At 36.0% G+C, this 26,873-nt stretch overlaps 1 protein-coding gene across 1 annotated transcript; it reads left to right on the plus strand.

The window, feature by feature from the left end:
* The first annotated feature begins 1,995 nt into the window (after nucleotides 1–1,995).
* On the plus strand, nucleotides 1,996–16,809 carry clcf1 (cardiotrophin-like cytokine factor 1). The gene is made up of 3 exons (XM_058798532.1): nucleotides 1,996–2,242; nucleotides 8,782–8,942; nucleotides 12,956–16,809. The coding sequence occupies exons 1-3, from the start codon at nucleotides 2,227–2,229 to the stop codon at nucleotides 13,820–13,822; spliced, it is 1,044 nt and encodes a 347-aa protein (XP_058654515.1). The 5' UTR covers nucleotides 1,996–2,226; the 3' UTR covers nucleotides 13,823–16,809.
* Nucleotides 16,810–26,873: the final 10,064 nt, after the last annotated feature.

Raw genomic sequence — 26,873 nt, forward strand, 5'->3', positions numbered from 1 at the left:
TATATATATTAAAATGAAATTTAAATTCTACTTTTAATCCTGTTATCTTCAGAAAACTAATGATTTCTCTCATATTATTTGTCTGTCCTGAGGCAAAACTTAAAAGATTTGATATAGTGAATTGAATTACTCCTATGTTACTCAGTTTCTTAAATAACACAATGTAGAAGTGCATGCTCAATAGTCTCTGCTTCACTACACGTATAACATGTGTGTTTCCCTATCGTGAATAATGAATTATTTAAACCAGAATGTCATTTTCTAAGTCGAGTAATAATTATGTCTTCTTTTCTATTGTTAAAACATATTCTCCTTTTGCCGACTTGTTTTTGGATATTGTATAAGTGCCTGCCCTTTAAATCCTTGTCCCACATTTCCTGCCACTTTTTATTCACGTGTTCTTTAATTCTTCCTTTTACTTCTACTTTACTTTAACCGAAAAAGCATTCAATTACAATGTCTATTTTATGTTTATTTTATATAACCTATATGGCTATAAAGAGAACCTTATAGTATGCATATATAACCATATTATGACCGTAAATATAACGAAATAATAATATTTTAACTAAATATCAAATGTTTGAAATATTAATCTTCAAACATGTTTAAAATATTCAAATGTTGTAATTAATATTAAATAGAATATATAAAATATGTAATTAAATATCAAATTTAAAATATATATATTTTCCGTATTTATTGTTCCTCCTGCATATATATATATATATATATATATATATATACACACACATATATACATATACATACATATATACATATATATATATATATATATATATATATAGCGAGAGAGATAGAACCATATGAAGATAACCATATTATGCATATATTGTAATTATGATCATAAATATAACGAAATAAAATATATATGAACATATATGAATTAAAAACATGTTTAAAAGATTAAAATGTTATCATTAGCATATTATTATTAATTGCATTATTAGATTAAAATATATTCACATATTTATTATTTATTTATATTATATATTATATATATTTATTTTTTATATATAAAATATTATTAATGCTATTATTAATATATTATTATTATTATAAACTATTAATATAAATAAGCCTAATAATTCATTAAATTCTAAATATTTGAATATGAAAATAAAGTTTGCATTTATTTTCTCTCGTGTACTTTTTTAAACTTTTTTCTTAATGTATAATTCATTTGTAAATGCAAATACTTTTTTTTTTTTGACTTGACAAAAACCTTTTCAATATGCTTTTAATAAAACAATAGCTATAAACATATACAGTTACAGGTAAAATAATCTTTCTATGCATTATTTTGGTTATTATTAGCCTGTTATAGACACGGTTTAATGGCAGATCCCGGTGTTAAACAGCAGAGGACGCCAGCATCACGATGCATCCAATCAAACATCATCTGACAGCAAATCAATCAAGCATCACAGGCTCTGAAGAGTTATGCAATAATCACAGTGTTAATCCTTCCTCTTCTTTTAATGTCACGCGGTGAAATGAAGCGCTTATCCTCTCATCACGCCTCTGAAATAAACCCACGCATGAGTGTTAAACACACAATCTCAATAATCTCACTGTCAATAAAGGCAATACCGGAGGACTGACGCATAAACGAGCAAAGACTGGGTCAAACACACACACACACACACACACACACACACACACCAGTCTAAACACTGTCCCTTCTGAATGAATTACTCAACGACAAATTATAATTGAGTCACCGAATCCGAGAAAAAAAGCATGCAGTTGGTGAGAAAATAATTGGAGGAATTATGAAATATCTGTCCTCGCAGCTTTGTGGTTTCTGAGTCTCGTGGCAGGGTCCTTGACTTCAAAAGAGATGAATCAACAGTGAATCACCGAAGAGAAGAAGAGAAGAAGAGAGGAGGAGGAGAAAGAGAGGGGTGCATGTGTATAAAATCCCTCCAGTCACTCACTCACTCAGTGCGTCTCAGAGACACTTACCTGGATATCACACACTTTACTCACTGCATGGGTTTGCTTTTTTTTTTTTTTTTTTAAGTCACTCTATAAATATTTTCCTCTCTGTAGATCTATTGCTCTCATATGCACGCGCAGGCTGATCCAGGCTTGGGAGAAGTTTTGGGAGAGTTTACTAAAGCACGAGAATAACGGGCTTCGTCTGATTTCATCCAGAACTCTTCAAAACCTCAGAAAGAATAAACGGATCTGAACATTAAAATGCATCGCTGGAAAGGTAAGTGATGAGCGACTTTGGCTTTTCACAGCTAATTATGATTCATTTATTATTATTATTAGGCCTATTATGTTTAGACTGTCAGATAATTATAAAATATAATTAATATATTTCTTCCGAGTTTTTCTCAACGCTTTAAATCCTCAATAGTTTTTTTAAAAAGATTATTTCTATTGTTGTTTGTGTGCACGTGCGCGTAAATTTGTTTGCAAGGTGAAACATGCAAGCATTAGTTCTCTTATGAATATCTGACTCTTCTGTTTTAAAAACTCTGTGCAGCAGAGAGGCCTGTGCAGCAAAGTCAGTCCGTTTCGTTAAAGTAAGTTTAGTTCAGATATAAGATTTCATGTCAAACAATCGATTGAATTGTTGACCTAAAAGTCTCCTTAATTATTTTTATTTGCATATGTTAAATGTGTCTAATTTCATACTCAGGCGCGAGACTGATCACGTGTAATAGGCTGACTTATTAATGCATTTAAGTATTTTCTGAGTCAAATCAGTAGCCTACTTTTTAAGGAGATTGAGTTTATTCACGTTCTTGTCGATTTCAGTGAACATATAGGCTACATGACAAAGAGCAATGTAAAGCTGGATGACAGAAATACACATTTTAGGTTGTTCTTAAAAATAGCCATACATTAAATATACATTTAAGCACTGTCCAAAACACAAAGCATTTCCTAAAATATCAGTGTTGAAGCAGGAAAAACAAACTCACATATTGGTTTCAGGGAAGAAATCTGGTTGACGCAGTTCAGAGGTGATATTATTTTCTAAACTCTCACAAACTTGTTAATTTCAGAGAGCAAAATAGAATTTATGAACCTTTCAAATAGAAGATTTTTCAAATGTCCTTTTCATTTTTTCACTATTGTGGGCACATTTTCTTAAAGCACACATACACACTAATGCGTGGGTTCATAGGGCAGACTCACCCCTGTCTTGTTAACCGACACTGATATGAGAAAGTACATGATTCAAGTTAGTCAGGGTCTAAACACACACACACACACACACACACACACACACAGCACCTGTCTTCAGGGAGCCATGCATGTCTGTGGAAAGGAAGAAGAGTGTGTGACGAAATGATGCGATTTACGCCTGAACAAAGCAGCAGAGTAGTCTGTCACGCACACACACACACACACACACACACACACACATTCTCTTTTCCCCATTACAGTTCATTTTTCCCCACATGCATCTATCACAGCAATCATACACAACCCAAACTGCCAAATACACTCAAACTCACACAGATGGTTTCAGAAACAAAGCCCCAAAGCATTAACATGTCACAGCGCCCCATGCATTTGCATTTTAATTCACACAAAGATGCAGACAAGACAGTCGGTTTAGGAGAGAGAGAGAGAGAGAGAGAGGTGGAGGGATGAAGAGCTTTAGGAAGTGCAGGGCTTAAGGAGAAAGAGAGAGATGGAGTGATGGAGGAAAGGAAGGAGGGTTAACGCAGCCCAGATTCCCTCTAAAAGAAAAAGGAGCGAGCGAGCACAGGGGAATGATATAAAATGAGTTGGTCACGGTTTGAACAGTTACACATGCTGTTTACATTTTTCCCAAATTAACATGGCCCCTCGCTTCACCAAGCCCCTTCGCTCTCCCACTTCTTTCTTTCTTTCTTTCCAACTCGAACTGTTCGAGTTCCATATTTGATCTTCCAGATTGGACGCGCAGATAGTTGCTCTTCATTCTGTTGTATTTATTTTCAAGAGCGGCTCATTTTGGACAACGTTAAGTGAGGAACTTGAGTCGGAGAGATGGGGGAATGGTGGGGGGGGGAGGGAAGAGATAATTAAAAAAAGCAAGAGTGAAAAAAGAAAGGTAATAAAAGAGGTAGCGGTATAGTGCATCGGACTGAACAGAGGAGTTTGAAATTTGAAAAAAGCACAAGAAAAAAGATCAAAGATATGTGCATGTGAACTCTTAAAATTAAGTTTCAATTTTTTTATTATTTTATTTTTTTTCAGTGATGAACCATTTTGGTTCACCAAAGAACCTCTCATATATTTAGTGTTCCTAAAAGAACAATTTTTCACAGTGAAAAGAAAATGTTAAAAATCTAAAGAATATTTGTTCTACTACAAACAATCTCCGTATACTCTAAAAATACTGGCTTGTTTCATATATGGACAAACCCAGCCGCTGGGTAAAAATGTGATTTATTTTTTTTAATTTTTTTTTTTTTTGAGCGTAATATCGGGAAAATTGCTAAAGGTTCATCCATCTTCATTTTATAGAACATTTTTTGGTTCCCTAAATAACCTTTCAGTGAACAGTTCTTAAAATAATAATTTATTTATTTAGTAATTTAATAACAAGGAAACTTTTTCCAGGTTTTTTGCACAAAACTTTTTGTGCAATTGAAAGATTCCATAATTTGGTTCTTCGTGGAACCATCAATAAAATAAAACCTTTCAGTGAATTTTCCTAAAAAGAAGAACTTTTTAACAATCTAAAGAACATTTCCCACTATATAAACTCTTAAAAATTGGCATCGATGATTCCACGAAGAACCTTTAACTTCCACGGAATCTTTCAGTTGCACAAAAGGTCCTTCACAGAGGAAAAAAGATTCTTTAGATTATTAAAATGTTAGAAAAAATGGTTATTTTAGGAACTGTTCATTTAAAGGTTCTTTATGAAACTTAAACGGTTCTTCCGTTTCCTTTTGAAACCTTATTTTACGAGTGTAAAGAGCCATTAGTACAATGGAAAGATTCCATGGATGTTAAAGGTTCTTCAAGGAACCATCAGAGCCAATAAAGAACCTTCATTTTTAGACGGAAAGTTCAGGCAAAGTGAGGATTTTTCTCCTAGCACGGGTTTTATTGTCCATTCCTTTTTTGCTCTGAAGGTCCTTGGCAAAGCCGACAAGGTTTCAGGCCAACTTCCATCCATTTAAAATTCAAACTAAATATCCACAGGGAGACTGAGGAGTGTGTGTCGCCTTGTAGAGATCATGGAGAGTGTGAATGAGAGTTTGATGCATCTAGAAACAATCAATGGATGTCCATCGTGTGTAAAGATGCATTTATATTCTAACATCCATCTACTGCCATGCATGTGTGTGTGTGTCTAGTCAGTGAAGGAATGCACGTTTGATTGAGTGCAGACTGCACATAAATCTCTACTTTAACTGTACACAGACACACAACATGACCCTGACCCCCTCCACAAACACACAAACACACACTCGCTCATGAATATGAAAGACTAGCCTCTTTGTGCACTGAACTGACCAGTCCATCATATGGGCAATATAACTTTATATGATGTGAAAGGAGGGAACATGTTTTATGATATTGCACCATAATGCTGAATTCTTGGTATTGTTGACTGGAGCCTCAGAAACTCGTCTGTTTAGTGTTAACACGGAGGCATCAGGCAGAAGATGGAAAGCGAGAGGCTACGTGTGCATGTGTGTGAGACGGAGAGAAAGACAGCGCAACTGACTGATATATACCGATTTGACATCATATCATTGCTGCCAGCTGCAGGAGACACACACACACACACACACACACTCACTCACATATCCGTCCTAATGAAAGCCGTTGTTATTCAATAAAGTCGCGGGGGATTTGTTTCAGGGGTTATGTAAATATGCCAGTGCTCTGTTTTTGAGCTGTTGTGCTCACATCCAAATAAGCAAAGAGAGAGAAGAACATTCTTCATGTGATTCTCGATAAGATCTACTATGCCATGAGAAAAACTGCAGTCCCCGAATCAACAGAGTTATAATTGTCTGTGTTTGCTAAGAAACAACACTTTTATCTTTGCTCAAACTGAGAGATAGCAAGCTTAAGAAAATGTTGTAAATAAATAACGTCAACTCGTGCTGATTGTTGCGGAGATGCATGCTGTGAGCTTTCTAAGCACTCAGAGTTATGATTTCTGCCTGGCATTGTTTTCAGAGAAAAACATTCTTAAAAATGAAGGTTTAAAAACTGGCCATTGAAGAACCATTTTTGGTTCCTCAAAGAACGTTACAGCGATCGGTTCTTAAAACAACCATTATTTTCTTAGTGTGAAGAATATTTTTACCAGTGACAAGGTTTTATGGATATTTAAGGCTCTTCGTGGAAACCAACGACGGCAAAAAAAGACCTCAATATTTAAGTGTAATCGATTCATCTTTGAGTTTTTTGAAACTCGGAGATCTCAGTATGAACTCAATTTGTTTTGGCATAAATCAGCATTATTTTAAAGCTCTCAAACTCTTAAAAACAAAAGGGATTTTTGGAGTGAATACCATATAAGAGCAGCTTTGACCTCCTTTAAGAACTTTTCAGTAAAGCGTTCTTAAAAAGAACATTTTAATTCTACTGTAAATAACATTTTGTGCGAATGGAAAGATGTTAAGGGTTCTTTATTGAACTAGTGATGCCAATAAAGAACTTTGTTGTCTATTACTATTTTTCTTCGGAAATATAATAGCAGAAACATTTGAGACGATCTTAATGCTTTAATGCGAGTCTTAGGAGCTCTGAAAGAGAAACCTTGGAGCAATAAAATGTTCCTCGGGGTGCTCTTATCCAGTTATTCACTGGAACAAAAGACAGTTCTAATAAGAATAAGATGTCAGTCAATGTTTATAAGACTTTAATGGAAGATTTCAGTATATCTGATGTTTTCAATAAGCCGTTTGTGCTGGATCAGGATTTTGGAGATGCACTGCTGAACTCTTCCACACCCTGCCGTTGATCTAACTTGGTTAGGTCTTGGATGATTATTGTGACCCTGGGTTTGGGAAAAGGTGTGTCAGGATCGGTGTGTGTGTTTCAGGTAGAGCTTTAGATGAGAATTCCTCGCTCTTGAAGAAGAATGAGTGAATTAGAAAGAGAGAAACAGCTCTGAAAAGAAAAACTGGCAGGGCTAATCGAGGTTAATAAGCTGTTGTTATTTTGGCCGGGGGGCAAAAAAGAGATAAACCACTTTAAAGAAGGCGAGGAAGCTTAGGCGTGTATGAGAAGATCAAAAACAACCTGGAGAATTTCACAGGGGGAACATGAGGGGAAGGAGAGAGAAACAATGTGTGACAGCGAGTAGAAAAACCTGGGAGAAGAAAGGATTGAGGAAAAATGGATGTGAGGTTCAAGAAGAGGAGAAGAACAGAGATGAAAAGGAAAAGCGGAGGGGAGGAGGCGCACATATTTCACACCTGTTGAAAACACAATGCCTCAAACAAGTAATTACACATCTCTGCCATGTTCCTCTGAATGCTTGACACAAAAAAGAACGAGAAGAGAGACACGATGTGAGATGTGTTTGTGCCGGATGACTCCCCGAGGCTCACACACACTCATAATAGGAGCACTGCGTGACCCTTTCAAGAGTTCGGAGGTTCGTTCTCATTTGCTCCCATTTTCTCAGTGTGATTTCTGGTTTGAAAGAGCCTCTGGACGTGTGCATTCACACACGCTCGCGCTCAATACCCAATGTAATAAATGCACTGGTCTGTGTACAGGCATGTATATACACATAATCCAAAACAGAAACCTACAAACACACACTCCAAAACAAAAACACGTCCCAGAGTAGAGGACCACACACACACACAGAGAGAAAGTACTGTTTGTCAAATGATTGAAAGAATAGATGCACTGTTAGAAATGAAAGGGAAAAGTATGACACTTTCAGTTTGTCAAATTTTAGTGAACCACGTTAATAGGTAACTACAAAGACTTTGCAAAAAATAGCTCTTTGTTCAAATTCAAAATGCTGTTATTTATGTGATATTTTAGAAGTGCTTGTGTTGGGGTCACTGTATTTATTGCTATCATAAAATCATCTCATTAATTCTCATAAAGTCATGATGAAATGGAAGCAGCTTCAGATCTAAAAAGGAAAATAAGGTAGGGCGGGGACTTATTGAGTATGACATTTTGATTAAAACAAACACATTGTTTTTTTCAGAAATTAAATGCATGCATGAATGAATTGCTCACGGTTAAAAAAAAAATGCATTAAAATATTGAAGTAAGGCACATTTAAGCAGTAGAGATAAATTAAAACTTAAGGGTATGACACACAATATTTCAACTTTTTATGACCCTGTTTCAATATAAACATAAATCCCTTTAATAATCCTGTGCAGAACTTCTCTATCTCTATAAACAAACTCTACCAGAGACGGTAGCAGAAGCAGTGCCAGATAAAGCCGCAAGAAATTGTAACCTCTACAATCAAAGCGTAACATAAAACTAACTATTTTCATTTGAATACCTCAAAAGAATTACAGCTAAAACCACCATATTACAAAAATTCACTAAAATGACACAACATAATTTGTGTGAAGGCTTAGAAACCAAACATTTACCCTGAGCTGATTACAGACAGATTTTCTCCGCTTGCTGTTATTCCTCAAACAATATCACAGTCTTCATTTGAGTTTTTTTTAAAGAAATAAGACAATTATTAATGCATTTCATGAAATGCATTGGCAGAAATGCTCTAAACAAGAGAATTGGACATGAAATTGTCAGTTGTGCATGCAGTGAACCCCGTGTTTTCAGTCGCTCAGGTGGCGGTGCTGCTGTGGTTATTGGCTGCGGTTGGGTTCGCTCAGGTGCTGGACCGAACGCTCATCCTCACCAATGAGAGGAGCTCCATCGAGAGAACATACGAGCTGACCAAATACCTGGACCACCAGCTGAAGGAGATCAGAGACACTTACGTGAGTCACTCTCTGTTTGTGCACGTCAAGTGTGTGACGATAAATGGGACGCTTTTGTTTATAGATGTTTCCTGTGAATGCTCTTCCCAGATTTTTTATCTCCTGAATGCATATAGTTTTAATTACACTGCAAAAAAAAATATTGTCTTCCTTAGTATTTTTGTCTTGTTTAAACCACCTTTGATGCACTACATGGGTCTAAAGTGAGTTTATTTTTCTAAAATTAATTTCATCATTCAGAATTCCAGGAATTCCTCAATTAACTTGTTTTTGATCATCACATATTCTTATTTTTATTTTTCTTTCTTACATTTTGAATAAAAATCGTTTTTGTGTCACTACCCTTCTGATGCACACCATGGGTCAAAAATGACCCGTATTCATTTCCTATGTTACTTCAGTCATGACATAATATCTTATCTTTACTTGTCAAGTAAACACATCCTGATTCAACACTCTCAGAAATAAAGGTACAAAAGCTGTCACTGGGGCGGTACCTTTTCAAAAAGTACATGTTTGTACCTAAAGGGTCTATTTTGGTACCTTAAAGGTACATATTAGTACTTAAAGTGTACATATTTGAACCTAATAGAATTTGAATCTACCTTTTGAAAAGGTACTGCCCCGGTGACAGCTTTTGTACCTTTATTTCTGAGAGTGAAGGATTTGTTAAACTAGCAAACAAGAAAAAATACTAAGTAAAAAAAATACTTTTTTTGCAGTGTAGTTTTTAGTATCTCTTATCTCACCTACTTTTTGTCTAGTATGGTGTATAGACACCCATTTAAATAGATTGATAGTAGTTTTATGTGCTGTATTTATGCATTTACTTGCTATTGAAACAGGTCGTTGTGGAGGGACACATCAGGGCTTATGCTTATTTTAACCAGCTTAAAGTTGGCATGCAATGAAAACTCACCTTGTCTGTTTACTAAATGCATATTATAGATTTTACTGTGAACAACTCATCTGTGATTCTGGTCACACTTTAGTTTGTTAGTTTTCACTATTAACCATGACTTTTGCCTCAAACTCCTAATTTGCTGGTTATTAATAGTAATGCTGTCATTAAGTTTAGATATGGGGTGGATTAAGGGATGTAAAATATGGTCATGCAGAATAAGACATTAATATATGCTTTATAAGTACTAATAAACAACCAATATGCTATTAACATGCATGCTAATAAGCAACTAGTTAATGGTGAGAATTGGTCCCTTAACTAAAGTTTTACCGTGATTTTTAATTAAAATGTCACAGCTGGATCTTCCAGTGAAATGACAGACTTCTCTTTGGTGACGTATGCAGAACTTCTCTGAGCATTTATTGCACTTACTCCTGAAAACTCGCACTCATATGTCTCCACTTTGAATGAAACGCCCACATTTCAAAGTCTGATCATAAAGCCAAATCCCCAACATTTTTTTTTTTTTTTTGACAATCTGTCGCATTCACAATACAGAACAACAGATCTGTTTCTGCTTCCATTTCAATGTGACGTTAAAGACATCGATCCTCCCAGAAATGAACATTGTCATTGTTTCAAACCCGTGTGACTTTATTTCTTCAGTGGAACATAAAAAAAGTTATTCTGAAGCATGTTGGTAACCAAACTATTTTTGGTTACCATTTATTTTCCATTGTGTCTTCTTCATGTCCCACAAAACAAACTAAGTCATACAGGTTTGGCTCAATGTGAGGGTGAGTAAACGATGACAGAATGTTCAGTTTTGGGTGGAACTATCCCTAACATGCCAACAAAAGAAATACAAGCAACCAGCATCCACTAATCTGCTGCTTTCTCGTCAGAGACAGATGCATGTAATAGGCCTATTTAAAAGGACATTCTCAGTCTAGTATGGAAGCCCGTTTCTGCCACTGAATTAAAAATAAAAAAAAGCTATTTGTGACTTTTTCTCTCACAATTCTGACTCTTTTTCCTCGCAATTGCAAGTTTGCATCTCGTTTTTTCCCCCCAGAATTGCATGAAATAAACTCACAATTGCAAGTTATAAAGTCAGAATTGCAGGATTTACACTCACAATTCTGAATTTTTCTTCCAATTCTGACTTCTTTTCTCAGAACTGTGAGATATAAACTCACAAATGTCCAATTCTGAGGAAAAAAAAGATTATTTTCTTACAATTGCAAGTTTAAATCTCACAATTCTGACTTTATAACTCGTTTGTATGTTATAAAGTCAGAATTACTAGATATAAACTTGCAATTCTGAGAAGAAAAGTCTGACTTTATAACATGCAATTGCGACTATATATCACCCAGTTCTGACTTTATAACTCACAACTGCAAGTTTATATCTCATTCGCGAGATGTAAACTAGTGATTGCAAGATTTTATTCAGTGGTGGAAACAAAGTTCCATACTCTAGAGAGCATTTTACTTACAAAAAATGTATCATATGAATGATATGGTTTTCAGTATGTTTATTTAGTCATCTTATAGGAGTACAGTTTTAAATATAAGGCTTCCAAAAGGGGGGTTTCCATAGAGATGCAATAGAACATTTTTGGTTCCCCAAAAAACCTTTCAGTGACCAGTTATTGAAAGATCCATTTTTTCTTAGTGTGAAGAGCATTTCAATAATCTAAATAACTTTGTTCCACTATAGAAAAGCTTGTGCAATGGAAAGATTCCACGGAATAATCAACGACAATTAAGAACTTTCATTTTTAAAGTGACAGTTCACCCAAAAATTTTAATTCTGTCATCATTTACTCACCCTCAAGTTGACGGTAGCCACTGACTGTATTTTTTTTTTTTTTTTTCATATATGGAAGTCAATGCTACAGTCAGTTGTTTGGTTACCAGCAATCTTCAAAACATCTGTGTGTGTGTGTGTGTTCAACAGAAGAAAGAAACTCATACAGGTTTGGAACAATTGGAGGATGAGTAAAGAATTTTTAGAATTTTTATTTCTGGGTGAACTGTCCCTTTAAGAGTGCATTAGAACAGTGGTTATTAACCCCTAAACGTTGCATATTTTGCATGTCTCCTTTGTCTAACCCGTTTCAGGTCTTGGAGTCTCTACTAATGAGCTGATGATCTGAATCAGATGTGTTTGATTAAAACTGCAGTCGGTTACTTTTGTTGGTTAAAAAATGTACAAAATCAATTTTTGAACAAGTACATAACCAGCCAGTGTTCAAAACTATCTCCTTATGAACAATCTGAGAACAAAGTATAACAGTAATAATAATTTGCACGGTTTAATGTGATATGAGCTAACCGATCGTTAGATTTATTCACCATTGTAGCGCGATTTATTGTAATGCTTTTTTCCTCAGTTGGTCAGAACAAAAGTGTCAGACTTGTTACTTACTTGTTCAGACGACAATATCTGGTGAAACAGAACTCTTCTCTGAGTTCTTCGCCTAGTAGAAAATAAAGTTGTGCTTCTGATGAAATTACACTGATACTGTTTTTCATGTTTAATACTGCCGATTGCTTTTAAGCAATATATTGAATAAAGTGCCATGTAAATACACGTGATGTGACTTCACAGCCTGCCGTTTTATCCATTTTTGTTGTGTTTATTTTGTAACTGAGAGGAAAGCGCGCAGCACATATTTACATATTCATTTAAACGTTGCTTTCATCAGAGTGGGCGGCATCGGGATGTTCGCTAACAGTATACCGCTGCTCACGTATTTTGAACTTCGTTGTACCCCTAAACAAAGAACGAAAAGGAACTTTTTGTGTATACTGGGGCCTTAAGTACAGTATCCACACCGGTGCAGTGACTGACAGCCACACATGCTCCTCAAAACGTGCACGACCCACGTTAAGAAAATAATTCTGCAAATAGCTGCAATTGCAGGTTTCAAACAGAGATGGCAAAACTTACATGCAAAATGTGCACTGTTGGGGTTATTCCAGAAAGCACTGAAATATAGATGACAAAAATTTGATTCTGAAGGGCTCTTTTATATAATTTTACATGCGACAGAATTGATCTAATATGTTGTCTCCTCATCTCTGGATTCTCTCCTCAGCTGTCCTATCTGGGTCCTCCATTCAGCGATCCCGGCTTCTCTCCTCCACGACCCAACAGCTCCTCTCTGTCCGTGCCCAGCGCGGCAACGCGGGTGGACTTATGGCGCGGGCTGGAGAACGGCGCCCGTCTGGCGCAGAACCAGCGGGCCTACAGTGTTCTCCTGTGTGCCGTGAGGGAGCTGGCGCGCTCCACCCTGTGTCCGTACCTCCAGAGCTCCCTCATGCACTTCTGCTCCGGCCTCAGCGGCCTGCTGGGATCCATATCCGGCCTGATGAACGCCCTGGGCTACACCAACCTCCCGCCCTCCACGCCCGCTCAAGGATACGCCCCACTTCTGTCCTCACAGTTTCAGAACAGCCCTGCTCCTCTGCGGAGTTACGAGCCTCGGGGCGCGAGAGAGGGAACGACTCGGGCGGATCTGAAGCGGGGCAGAAGAGGAAGGAGAAAAGAAGGAGAGAGCTGGGCTGCTAAAGAGGAGAGAGAGAAAGAGGAAGGAATGGAGCGATGGGGGAAACGGAGAAGACTGTTAAGCATTGATGAAGAGAAAATCCTAAAACTCAACATGAACTACACAGCTTTAAAATTCGGAAAGCAGCCTGTACTCTTTTCATCGGCGTCTCTACAGCATCGTCGAGCTGTTCGGTCCCCTCACGCTGGACTCTCTCCTCTCTCGCTGATCTATCAGTACGGAGGGTCGGCCGCTGAGGTTCACACTTTGCTGGCGGCCCCAGTGTTGTCGTCTCATCCCGCGTCGAATGACTTCTCGCGGAAAGTGGAGGGATTTTGGGTACTGAGAGAGCTGCAGAGCTGGCTTTGGAGATCAGCGAAAGACTTCACCAGACTGAAGAAACGACTGCGCGTTTGAGACCCAACAGCGGCTTCGTTTCGAAACCTAGCGAGCTGCCTTCTAAAAAAATTCCGCAAACCAAAAAAGTTAATTGCGATATACAGTGGTGGCCATAATGATTAGTACACTAGTATTTTCACCAGCTAAAAAAATCAGTTATTTCTATCTTTGGCTGTAGTGTGTCAGATGAAAATACTACTGTCATAAAAATTTTTGGTCACCACTGTACACGGCTATGAGGTCACTGAGGTCTGGACCTCGGTACATTTTTCATATTCAGAAATAGAATCAGAAGTTCTCTGAATGACTAATCAGCACTTTAAAACTCCTCCTATGAGAGCTTGATTTTGTTTGCTACTGTAGCAATACCTGGCAACACTGCATCGCCGCCGGCACTAATAATAACGATAATAATAGTATAAAAAAGCCCATAGAGGGCATGGCAACGTTATTGCTGACTGTATGCCAAGTTTGATAAGACAAATGCAATGATCATCGTGATATTATTATCTGTAAGAAACAGTATCAACACTATCAAAAACACTAGTGTAATAACACTAGAGATCTGTATAACAAGTAGGTTACAGAATGAAATGTGGCAGATATGCAGGCCATTAAGAAAGCTATGCTATTTCATTCCTTTCACAAAGTCATGCTAAAACATTCATAAGAGCACTAGACAAAGTTCTTATCAGATAGCAATGCTTACTTGTGAAAATTATTACAGTAATAACTACTGTTGCATGAATAGCAAACAAATAATAAAATGATCCACTCTTAATCTATAGTAAAGTATGAACAAATTTTGATGCAATAAATAAGGTAATTTAACAATGTTCATCTTCACAAATCAGAGAAAACATCTTTCACAAACATCTGCATGTGTGTCTCTTTTAAAGTGTATATGTAACCTTGGACCACAAAACTAGTCATAAGGGTCAATTTTTTAAAATTGCTTTCCATTGATGTATGATTTGTTGGACAATATTTGGCTGAGATACAACTATTTGAAAGTCTAGAATCTGAGGGTGCAAAAAAAATCTAAATATTGAGAAAATCACCTTTAAAGTTGTCCAAATGAAGTTCTTAGCAATGCATATTATTAATCAAAAATGAAGTTTTGATATATTTACAGTAGGAAATTAACAAAATATCTTCATGGAACATGATCTTTACTTAATATCCTGATGATTTTTGGCATAAGAGAAAAATTTATAATCTTGACCCATACAATGTATTGTTGGATATTGCTACAATTATACCTCTGTGCTGCTTATGACTGCTTTTGTGCTCCAGGGTCACATTTGCAGTGTATAAAATGAGTTGTGTTTATTACATATAGCACAATTCTTCACTAATACAGCCATGCACAACTCACACAGAAGTCACTTTCAAACCAAGCAGTTCTCTGTTGGACCAACAGCTAATTTGCGTGACTGAATTGAACCTGTTGTGAAATGTGCGTGGGGAGATCAGCTCGCTAGGTTTGGGCAGAGAGCGGAAACAGACTGATTCACGCTCTGTGGATGGAGATCTGAGGATCTCAGATGGTCACGCTTTGCACTAAATCACCAAACAGAACAGAGCCGCCAGTACGTCACGGACAAAGGGAAGAGAGCGCTCTTTGAGAGAGCCAGACGTGATTCAGCAGAAGGAAAGTGAATCATGCTCGGCGTCATGCAGTAGTGAAAGGGTCAACGGGCAAAAGTGGAGGAAATGTGGCATAATCAAAGAAACAATGGAGAGTTTTTGCTGCCTCACAAACTGAGTCAGTAACGCCTCACTGACACTGACTCGTCTTTTTCCAGACACACAAATACACTCCTACACATTTGGAAACACATGCACAAATCTGATGTTCAGATGGCGTGTGTGCGAACAGAAAAGGAAACATATGAAAGTATTTTATACAAAAACTTCAGAATATTTTTAGGCATGGTACCATGGTGATATTATGTTTTCTGGAAATGTACAATGGTAATATCATGGTATTTTTGTAGAAACAATGAGTACTATGTAAATAACATGGTATGTGAATAAGGCTATAATTTAGTACCATAGTATATTTCAAAGTACTATGGCATTACTATGTTTTTGAGCATTGAACCATGTTAATACTATGTTTTGTTGTTGTTTAGAAATGTACAATGGTGATACCATGGTATTTTGTAGAAACAATGAGTACTATGTAAATACCATGATACGTGAATAAGATCATAATTTTGTACCCTGGTATATTTCAAAGTACTATGGTATTACTATGATTTGGGGATGGCACCATGGTAATGTTGTTGATGCTTTTTAAATGTACAATAGTAATACCATTGTATTTTTGTAGAAACATTGAGTACTATGTGAATACCATGGTAATAATTTAGTACCATGGTATTAAAGGGTCATGTTTTTGGGTATGGTACCATGGTAATAGTAGTAAAGTAGTTTGGAGTAGCATGCAAATACCATGGTATGTGAAAATGATAACCGTTCAGTGCCATATTCCCATGCTTTTACATGAAAGGAAAGCGTTCTTGAAGATTTATTGGGGTGTCAAGTAAATACCACAGTATGTAATAATACACCGAGGTATTTATTTGAAACTTCAGTGTACCTCCAAGAATGTGTGATACAAAAAAAAAAAAAAAGTACCATAATACAATGTTTTTGGAAAAGTACCATGGTATTATTGTGTTTTTGAACAGTTTCATGGCAATCATTTATTCTTAATTCAATCATCAATTCTTAAACAGTATTCTTAAACATACTGTACCTTGGAATGCCATTGTGTATTAATATCACATTCATACAGTCTGTTAATATACATCAAAGTACTACATTATTACCATTCTTTTACCATGGTACCACCACAGTTTCTTTTTGTCTACACACATGACCGTGAGTTATGATGCAGATGAGAGGGTGTATGAATAGGAGTGTTTGTGTACAGTCTGTACAGTGATTTCTGTATGTGTGTATATGTCTGTTATATTTATTTAATACTATTTATTTCTCTGGGGTACGACTGTATGGTGTCACATGGTTTTTTTGCAGAGTACAAAAGACCTTTACTGACTACACTATGGGTGTGTGTGTGTGTGTGTGTGTGTGTGCTCTTACCCCTTGAGGAAGAAACAAAGGGACTGGGAGGATAGCAAGAGTTTTATTCGTCTGTCTGAGCTAAATTTATGACCACTCCGTTCTTTCATGTAATCCCACATCCTCTCATCCCTCTCTTCCCCTCTATCTCTCTCTCACGCCTCTCCTCTTCCCTAGTGCTCACCTACTGACACACACACACACACACACACACACACACTCGTTAACTTAAATGTGAACATTGCATAGACTTCTATTGTTTTCATATAGTTAGAAATACTATAACAGATAATCCACACCCTAATCCTAATTTTTTTTTACAATTTACTTTATTTTATACAGTTTTTTATCAGTGCATATGTTTCCAAAATGAGGTTTTGTCAAGTTTAGCTCACAAATTCGTCTCCAAAATATGGTTAAGCAGTTACGCACACACACAGAGACATTCATACACCCGATCAAAACAAAATGTCATTTCACATTGACGCTTATGGCATAAACATTGCAGTGCAAACACAATCAGCCAGCATTGAAATGAACGAACGCTCAGGTGCTTATTGTTTCTTTTCCTCAGGCTATGTTTGGGGTAAAATTAAAGGATCAATGAGAATCTGTTTCCCTTTGAGCAACACACCTGCACTGGAGTTATCACGGCACCACCACACCCACACACACACACACACACACACACGGGTGTGACACGTTCTTTTATGGGCAATTATCACAAATTACGGGAAAAGATGAGTTTGGTGAGGGAGAAGTCACACACACACACACACAAACACACACACAAACACATGGCTGAAGACTCAGTGAAATGCGTAATGCAGAGTCCAGTCAGCTTCGGCCCCTAAATGGATGACCACACATCGGCAACAAAGGCCGCTTTGTGCGCCTGTGTGTGTGTGTGTGTGTGTCATCACGTGTCGCTTCTCTGAATCAGTGCGAGTGTGTGTGTGTGAGAGACTGTTTATGTATCTGTGCATCTGTAAAGTTAAGTAGTTTTATTTGTTTTAGTTTAACAGGCCCCTCTCATCTCGTGCCATCGCGTCCGCCTGGATCTCTCTGCCATCTGTGCTGCAGAGCTCGCGTCTCGCTGCCAATCACACAGTAAATCACTCGTCTGTCATCAGTTCATCAGCAGCAGCCTATTTAGTGAGTCTTTATCGCTCCCTACGTTCTCATTTGGTCTGCCCAGGTTTAAAAAAAGTGCACTTCCATAATGTACTTAACGTGCTCAATTTTCACGCACTAATTTTGTACTTAATACTTAACAAAAATTATTCTTTAGTACTTCTTAAGATAAACTCAAGATCGTGTACTGTGCTATTTTGGGACATCGTGAATATGAACTAAAATGTGCTTTTAACATACTATCTCTGTATTTAAAAAATGTATTTAGTTACCACTTGAGTGTACTAGTGTATGAAAGATGGGTTCAAGTACTGCAAGTGGTAAATACAAAATGTATGTTAAAAGCACATTTGTGACCCTGGACCTAAAAAGCAGTCATAAGTAGCACAGATATATTTGTAGCAATATCCAACAATACACTGTATGGGTCAAAATTATCCATTTTTCTTGTATGCCAAAAATCATTAGGATATTAAGTAAAGATCATGTTCCATGAAGATATTTTGTAAATTTCCTACCGTAAATATATCAAAACTTAATTTTTGATTAGTAATATGCATTGCTAAGAATTCATTTGGACAACTTTAAAGATGATTTTCTCAATATTTAGATTTTTTTGCACCCTCAGATTCCAGATTTTCAAATAGTTGTATCTCAGCCAAATATTGTCCGATCCTAAAAAATTAACCTTATGACTGGTTTTGTGGTCCAAGGTCACATTTTAGTTCATATTCATGTTGTCCCAAAATAACACAGATGAGTAAACTTTATCTTAAAAAGTACTAAATACTAAGAAGACTTGTTTAGTTTTTTTGGCATGCCCTTAGTTGTATATTTGTATAGGCCCAGCTGTATGTGCTGTACATGTGGCAGAATTGAAAATAAAGCAAACTTTCGACTACTAAAGAATAATTTTTAGTATATTAAGTACAAAATTAGTGCGTGAAAATAGAGCACTTTAAGTACATTATGAAAGTGTACTTTTTTTTTTAACCTGGGTGATCGTAAGATCAAATTTAGGATGGTTTTTGTGCAACATTTTATAAATGAGGTCCCAAGTCTTTCTCCGTTTCTCTCTCTGTCTCCGTGTCGAGTCCTGATCACCTGCAGCACATAAAAATTCCTTTTTTCTCTCTCCAGAGGATTGCGTCGCTGCCTAGGGAGTTTCTGCATTCCTGTTTCTCTCTCTTTCTGTCTGTCTCTGCCTCCTCCTCTATTCTGCCGGTTTTTCTCCCGCTGCTTTGTCTTCGCCTCTCACCTGAAGCCCAGCCCTTCCTGTTCACCCAGGAGCCCGTCTTTGGCTGCAGGGCTGGGCTGACTCTCGGTGCGGGGGAAACCTAGGGCACAGGTTGACTGATTTATTGCCTAATCAATTGATCCTCCCAGATAAGAGTCGGTAACCACAGTCACCGTGCATTTATGTTATGTGAGTGTTGCCCTCGAGGAAAAACAGACTTTAATGTACCGTGGCGTGTTTTAGTGTTATTCAACATGCTTTCAGGAAAGATTATGGATGATTGTTTTGGATCGCCTACAGAGAGTTCAGTGTGTGTGAATGTAGGTGAATGAGTCAACTATGTGTGTGTAAAGTTGCACTAGTGAGCTGCTTGCTAACTAAAGCCTACATAGACAGCATCTTAACTGAGCTGGTTGAAAGGTGTCTCACCAAGGCTGGAATTATTTGATCAAAATACAGTAAAAACAGTATTATTGTGAAAAACTGCAATTAATTGCTATGTATATTTTTAAATGTAATTGATTGCTGTGATGCACAGCTGAATTTTCAGCATCATTACTCCAGTCTTCAGTGTCAGAAATCATGCTAATATGCTGATTTGATGCTCAAGAAACATTTCTTATCAAATGTAAAATAAATATATATATATATATATATATAAAATCAGTTGTGCTGCTTAATATTTTTGTGGTAACCATGACAAAAAATAAATAAAAGCATTGCAAGCTGAATATTACTTATATAAAAAAAAATTATTATATATATATATATATAAAAAATAAATGACATAAAAAAAAAATGTGTGTAAAAAACATTAAACTATTCAAATTTAATCATTCATATAATAATTCTATAATGATATATTATAGGCCTAATTTAATCACTTCAGTAAGGATTTTTTTTTGACAGGACTATGCTAACAAGCCAAACTTTGATCTCTTTCCCACATCTGAATATGCATATACTTCTCTAGGTTTTTTTTTTTTAAAAAAGCATGTAAAATAAGTGCCTACACTGTAAAATTGAATAAGTTTACTCAATTCATTTAACTTGAGGAAACCAAGTGCCTTAAACCAGTTAAAGGGATAGTTCAGCCAAAAATGAAAATGCTGTCATCACTTACTCACCCTCAAGTCGTTCCAAACCTGTATGAATGTCTTTGTTCTGCTGAACACAAAGGACGATATTCTGAAGAATGTGGGAAACGGAGCAGTTCTGTGGCACCATTGACTTCCATAGTATTTTTTCAATACAAGTATTCAGCCTAATTAGCTATCTCTATAGGTATCAAATTAAATATTTATAAGCAATGCCTTTCTCAGCTTGTTATGTTGGACTGAGCTTGTTGCAAAGCCTTTTGTGGTCGGCTTCTCTTTGTCTTTGAAGATACACATGCAATGGTATTTTCAATTTGGGCTAAAAGCTGTCTGCAGAACGCAGCTGCCAATCTTGTGGAGTCTGTAGCACACCACGATGCTCACTAGGATTGGGAACGGAGCCACAGTTCTGAATGAAGATAAACTGGATGATAGAATTAGCTCAATAGCCAGCGGTTTGGTCTGAAACGCATCCTGGCAGTTTCTCAGAAGAAAAATACGGTTGGCACATGTTGGAGTGTGTGAGAGGAACAGGTGATGGTATAAGCCGCGCCAGGGAATCTGAACTCAATTGTAAGCGAAGGACACACTCGGTTTGATGAGCACAGAGACGTTTGTCTGTGAACATATGAGTGAGTGAGCGAGCGAGAGGTAAATAAAAAGCTTTTAGTGTCAGAGATTACAGTATCTGATCTGTCTCTCCACACACACACACACAGCCGGGCCTATTTTTAGAGGCTTTTAAAAGTTCCAAGAATCCTCAACGTAAACTAACGAACTGTAACTGTTCCTTAAAATCCGGATGAGCATGAGATGTTCTTCCATTCCGTTCTGCTTCTCCTCTTTTTCTTTCATTTGGCTCTGTTGTTCCTCCGTGACCCAAACACAAGCTGACAGGTGAAGAATGGCTTTCTCACGCTGCGAGTGATTGCGCATGCCCTCCAGTGATACCGCTGTTAAATCAGGCTGGCCGAGTGCCAGCAGCTCATTTAAGAAGAAATGCATTTCTATTTTTGGTCGCGGACTTCAGAAGACCTGGAATATATAATAGCGTATGTTTACGGTTCTCCGTGTCCTTGTTCACCTTCATTGTATGAAACAGTGTAGCATCAACGTTCCACGGAATTCCGTTTAGTGGGGAAATTCCGATTTTTGTTTCTTTATTATTCACGAGGATGATTATTAAGAGGCTTCATTGTTTCCGAACAGATGAAACGCGGCCTTCTCAAACTTGCCTCGAGTTAGAATTTACAGAGAAAGCTCTTGCCTTGCGCTTCCATTGTATTCGGCCTTTGAATGCAGTGAGGTGTGAGGAGTTTGTTTGCGTTCCATTCGTTTGGGAACTGTCAAGGTGGAAACATGTTGAAAAGATGAAAAGTCAACGGAGCCTCCTTTAAATGCTTGAGCAATACTGTTTAGAATCACACACCTGTTTTGGAAGCACACACACACACACACACACACACACACAGCCCTACATAAAGTTTGGGGAAGCAATTGGGGTGTAATTACAGACATGTGTGGACTCTGAAGGTAAGAAGTCAGTTACAGGAACTCTTGACATGCGAGCGTGACCTTTAGAGATCTTTACAGATGCAGGCTTAAAGGCAAGAGTTAAAGAGTTAAAGGCTACTGACAGACTGTATATATACATACCACTGCAAACATATGTTAGAAAATTCTCCTGTCAGCTTAACTAGACAAACTGAACAAAACATTGTTCCCAGAACATTTTTTTTTTTAGACAAAGAGACTGATCAAGCACACAAACGAATGCACATCTTGACCCTTGTGCAAAACAGGACTTAAAATTCATAGTTAAACAGTAGTTAATTTTTAGTATTTTTTTTTAAAAGGAATACAAACCAAATATATGTGCTATTCATTTTTACATTTATTTGACATTAAGTGTACAATTTATTTTATCAACCCTGTCTGATCATTGTGAGAATGTCAATCCAGTTAAAATTTACTTTACTTAAGCCAAGGCAATGTTTCTCATTTTCATTTAGCTTAACTTGATGTACTATAATAACTAAAACTGAAATAAAAATCGATAAAAACTATGTACAAATAATAATAATAATAATAATAGGCTAATAAAAACAACAACAAAAAACAATACGGAAAATATAAACATAAAAACTTATTTAAAACATTAATAAAAACTATAATAGTATTTTAATGTTTCTAAAATAATACTGTTTTTCATTACATAAAGATTAATAAACTTATTTTTTTCGAGTACATCAAAAAAAAAAAAATCCATCTTCCAAACCATGTCTGTGAATTACATCGATGCAATATTGAAAACCTTCATAATGAATCATATTCTATCTGTTATTTTATATGTTGGGGCGGAATCCGCGGTAAACTGCGTCCCTCTGTCATTAGAGCGTGCGTGTTTACGTCATGTACGTAAATAAAGAACGTAAGGGCAGGCTGGAAGATACAGCTCTAAACTGAACACTTTTACAAACGAGTAATCTAACAATAACCACAGAGCAAAACGATGTAAAAATTGAGAAATCTCGAACCAAAACGAGTTTGCAAGCAAAAATTGAAACGGACAGTTTCGTAGCAGCAGGCTAATTTTTAAAAGGTTAAGGCTATAATAGCTTAGCCGAGTTGTACGCTAATATTTTCCAGTGTTTTATATGATCGGATATGATTAGCAATTAAGTTAAAAAGAAAAACTGTAACCTGCTTGCTCTTAAGATATATTTTTCCCACATTCGTCTTTCATTCGTTAGGCTATTTATTCGTTCATTTGGAGAGGAGTTTGATATTATTGGTGACATTGGCATTGACAAGATGATCATTAGTAACCATGGCTACGACACCGGCACGCCTCAATCAGATTCATCCGCGCAGCGCCGAAGCACCACTCACGCAAATCGCGAAATCCGCGAGTATCTTGCCGTTTTACGCACAAACCGCTAGAAGTGTGGCTCTACATACAGTAATATGTTTTTGTAAATTAAATTAAAATAACAGATAGAATATGATTCATTATTAAGGTTTTCGCATCGATGTAATTCGCAGGTTTGGAAGATGGATTTATTTATTTTTATTTTTTGATGTACTCGATAAAATAAGTTTAAAAATAAGTTTATTAATCTTTGTGTAATGAAAAACAGTATTATTTTAGAATCAAAAATGTTTTCTACAATTAATTTAATGTAAATGGAAAAAATAAAGTTTAATAGGCCTACTTCAAATCAAACAAATATAATAAAATTTTCTTTCACTCAAAAAAAAAACATAGTTCTAATAATAATAAAATGGAAAAAATGTTTAAAAAAAAACAACAACAAAAAAACATGATTTGTGCCTTAAATGCTTCACTTTTTTTTTTAAACAGATTAACTTTGCCTCTTTGTTTTTTTAACTTTACACACATATTGCACACATAAAATGCAAAATGCCTCACATCTCTTGCAAAATGAAGCACTGCATTCAAAATATCACAAACACATCTCAAAAGCAAACATTTGCAAACACCTTTGCCGTAATATTAATTCCTGTTAGATGTTTGTGTTACACATTGTGTGTTGTGTTTAGCAAAATGTGTTTTATGAAATTAAAAGTCAAAGCCTGAGAATTAGTGCATGGTTTTGCAGATTCGGTGCATGCTTCTGCTGTTTGAGTGTCAGCTTTCAGAAACTGTGTCACAAGGAAAGATTTTGTGTGGAAGCAGTTGACTTTATTACTTGATGAAAGTGCTGTATAATGTCAAAATAACAGCTTGTGTTGCAGATCATGCCACATCATAAATGATCTCAATGTCTCGAACGACCAAACTCTGCAAATCAAATTCAATCTTCCAGCGCCGATGAGAAAACTAATGTTTTTTGACAAAAGGACTGTTATCTTGTCGATGCTCATTTGCTGATCTGCTCTAAACAGGCTTTTCATGGCAGCAGCGCTGGAGCTGGATCTCAAAGTGCTTTCTGTCATGAGCAATCACATAATCAGCAGAACACACAGCGCCGTTTACAAGTCCACAGAAGTCCAGGGTTTGCTGGGTTTGACGTTTACAGAGTCTGCGGAGGGGAAATTGGTCTCCTTTGGCTCAATTTAACCGAGCAATAGAGGATGTGTGAAGAGTTTATGAGGCATAACTGTGTGATTGACAACACTATTGTTCTTTATCCTCAGGACGGGTGAGGGTGCGGATTTTAATAACACCATTTTAGACATTTAAGACACCTTTTGTTGTTTTAGAGTTTAACCCTATCCTACACTTTTCCCCGTCGCGTTCTCTCCTCTTCCACCGTCATCCATCATCCGTGTCGCTGGAGGTCACAAGCCATCGATCTGCTCTCGCTCCTGTCTCAAATCTACTGAGTTATAATGATGACTACTAAAATTTTAGTAAAAATTAATTTTTTAAAAAATAAATTAATTTTATTTTGAAATAAAATTAAATATTAAAAATGTTTAATTTATTTTACAATATTTCTGTTTAGTTTAACTTGATTTACTAAAATAGCTAAAACTGAAATAAAATATTAAAAACTATAAACACGTTTTAAAAAAAAATTAAAAATGACAAAAACAAGAAAAATAAACACTTTTTAAAATTTCAAGATTTTAAAATGTTACATTTTAACTGAAATAAAATTAAATATTAAAAATGTTTAATTTATTTTACAATATTTCTGTTTTTGTTTAGTTTAACTTGATTTACTAAAATAGCTAAAACTGAAATAAAATATCATTAAAAACTATAAACACGTTTTAAAAAATTAAAAATGCCAAAAAAAAACACTTTATTTAAAATTTCAAGATTTTAAAATGTTAAATTTTAACTGAAGTATAATTAAATAATATATTTTTTAAACTTATTTTACAATATTTCCATTTTCATAGTTTACTAAAATAATAAAACTACATTAAAAATATATATTTTTAAAAATAACAAAAACAAAAACAACAGAATTACCTAAACGTTAATTAAAAATCAAAGCAAAATATAAAAATGTTTGATCTAGCCACAAAGCAAATGTTTAGCTTTCTGATGTAAAAACTACATTTTCTAATGTTTTAATGTAACCTGATGCATTGTGGTTTTTGAGTTTTCTAAATGCTAAACATCTCTTTCAGCAAGTAATTTTTATTTCTTAGCAGCTACGCTGAAAACAATTCGGTGTAAAAACAATTTTCACTCAGAAAATGCTAGTAAATGTAAAGAAATGGCAAGTGACACACTGGATTAAATGACTGAAGTAGAATTATATAAAAATCACATCACAAATCATATAGCATTTCAAAGTGCTTGATATTGCATGAAAGCAACTCCAAAATAGTACATTCAGTATAATTAGTCAAAGAAACAAGTCTTGACAACAGCACTTACAAATGAAAGCAAGCAAATTCAGTGCGCATTTACTAAAATAGTAAGATTAAGTCAAAATACACAACAAATTCCAAGTGCTATTAAAAAGTTAAGTGTTCTGGTGCCACCATGTGGATATGAACAGCAGCGGTTTGAGCTGGTCGCTGTGGCCCCTGAGAGCCGATCGGAGCCCCGCGGGCCCCTCGCTGATCCTCTGAGGAAATCATAATAAACTCAAGTCCTGCGTTTCTGCCTTGGAAGTGGAGTTGGTCTTTTACTGAAGTTTTACAATGAAACTCAAGCTCAGCCAAACTCCAAACGTTGCCTGGGGACGAAAATTAAAACCACATGAGAGAGAAAGAGAGAGAGAGAGAGAGATGTCTGTTTATATGTTCATACTGATTGCAGTCTGGTCATCATTAAGAACAGAGAAATTGAGGAATGATAATAAGGTCTAATTTGTGAGGAATTTAAATCTCATCAAAGCATTTGAGGCCGTTTGTTAGATGATCTGCTATTGTCAGACTGTATTTGTAAATTATAACATGCATAAAGGGTGGGGAGTCATTTCTGCAAAAACGTGACACTAAATGTAATCTGATGAAGGAAGATGCTCGTTTGTGATGTATTTCCTGGCTGGCTGCTTTAGCGTCAGGCGAAACATGTGACGTTTATAAAGCACCAGTGTCTTTATTGGAAAATTCATGTCAGCTTCTTCACATTTGCAGGCCTGTAATGTATGTAATGTTATTTCGTTTGCTTTAACTGTTTTCAACGCTTCAGATTTGCACCAGTTCTGACTGAGGCTGTGTGCTTTACACTGGAATCACATACAACAACCTTTTTATTCATTTTATTCAACATTTTAGATTTGAAATACTAGAGACATGAAATTGGCTAATTGTAAGTTACCTACATACACAGTAAAAAATATTAAGTTAAATCGGACATAAATTTTACTGTAAATTTTTTTTTTTGGTAAAACATATAGGCCTATATTACACTATAAATGCACATGTGTACATAATATAAAATATTGGTAAATTATTGTACAATATTGTACAAAGCAAATGCTATACTTTTCTATAATGCTATAATTTTTTTCATATTAATAGCCCTTGAGACGTGTAATTGTTTAACTGTAAGTTACCGTATACAAAAACATTA

The sequence above is a fragment of the Onychostoma macrolepis genome, chromosome 14, assembly GCF_012432095.1.
Source record: "Onychostoma macrolepis isolate SWU-2019 chromosome 14, ASM1243209v1, whole genome shotgun sequence".
NCBI lineage: Eukaryota > Metazoa > Chordata > Actinopteri > Cypriniformes > Cyprinidae > Onychostoma > Onychostoma macrolepis.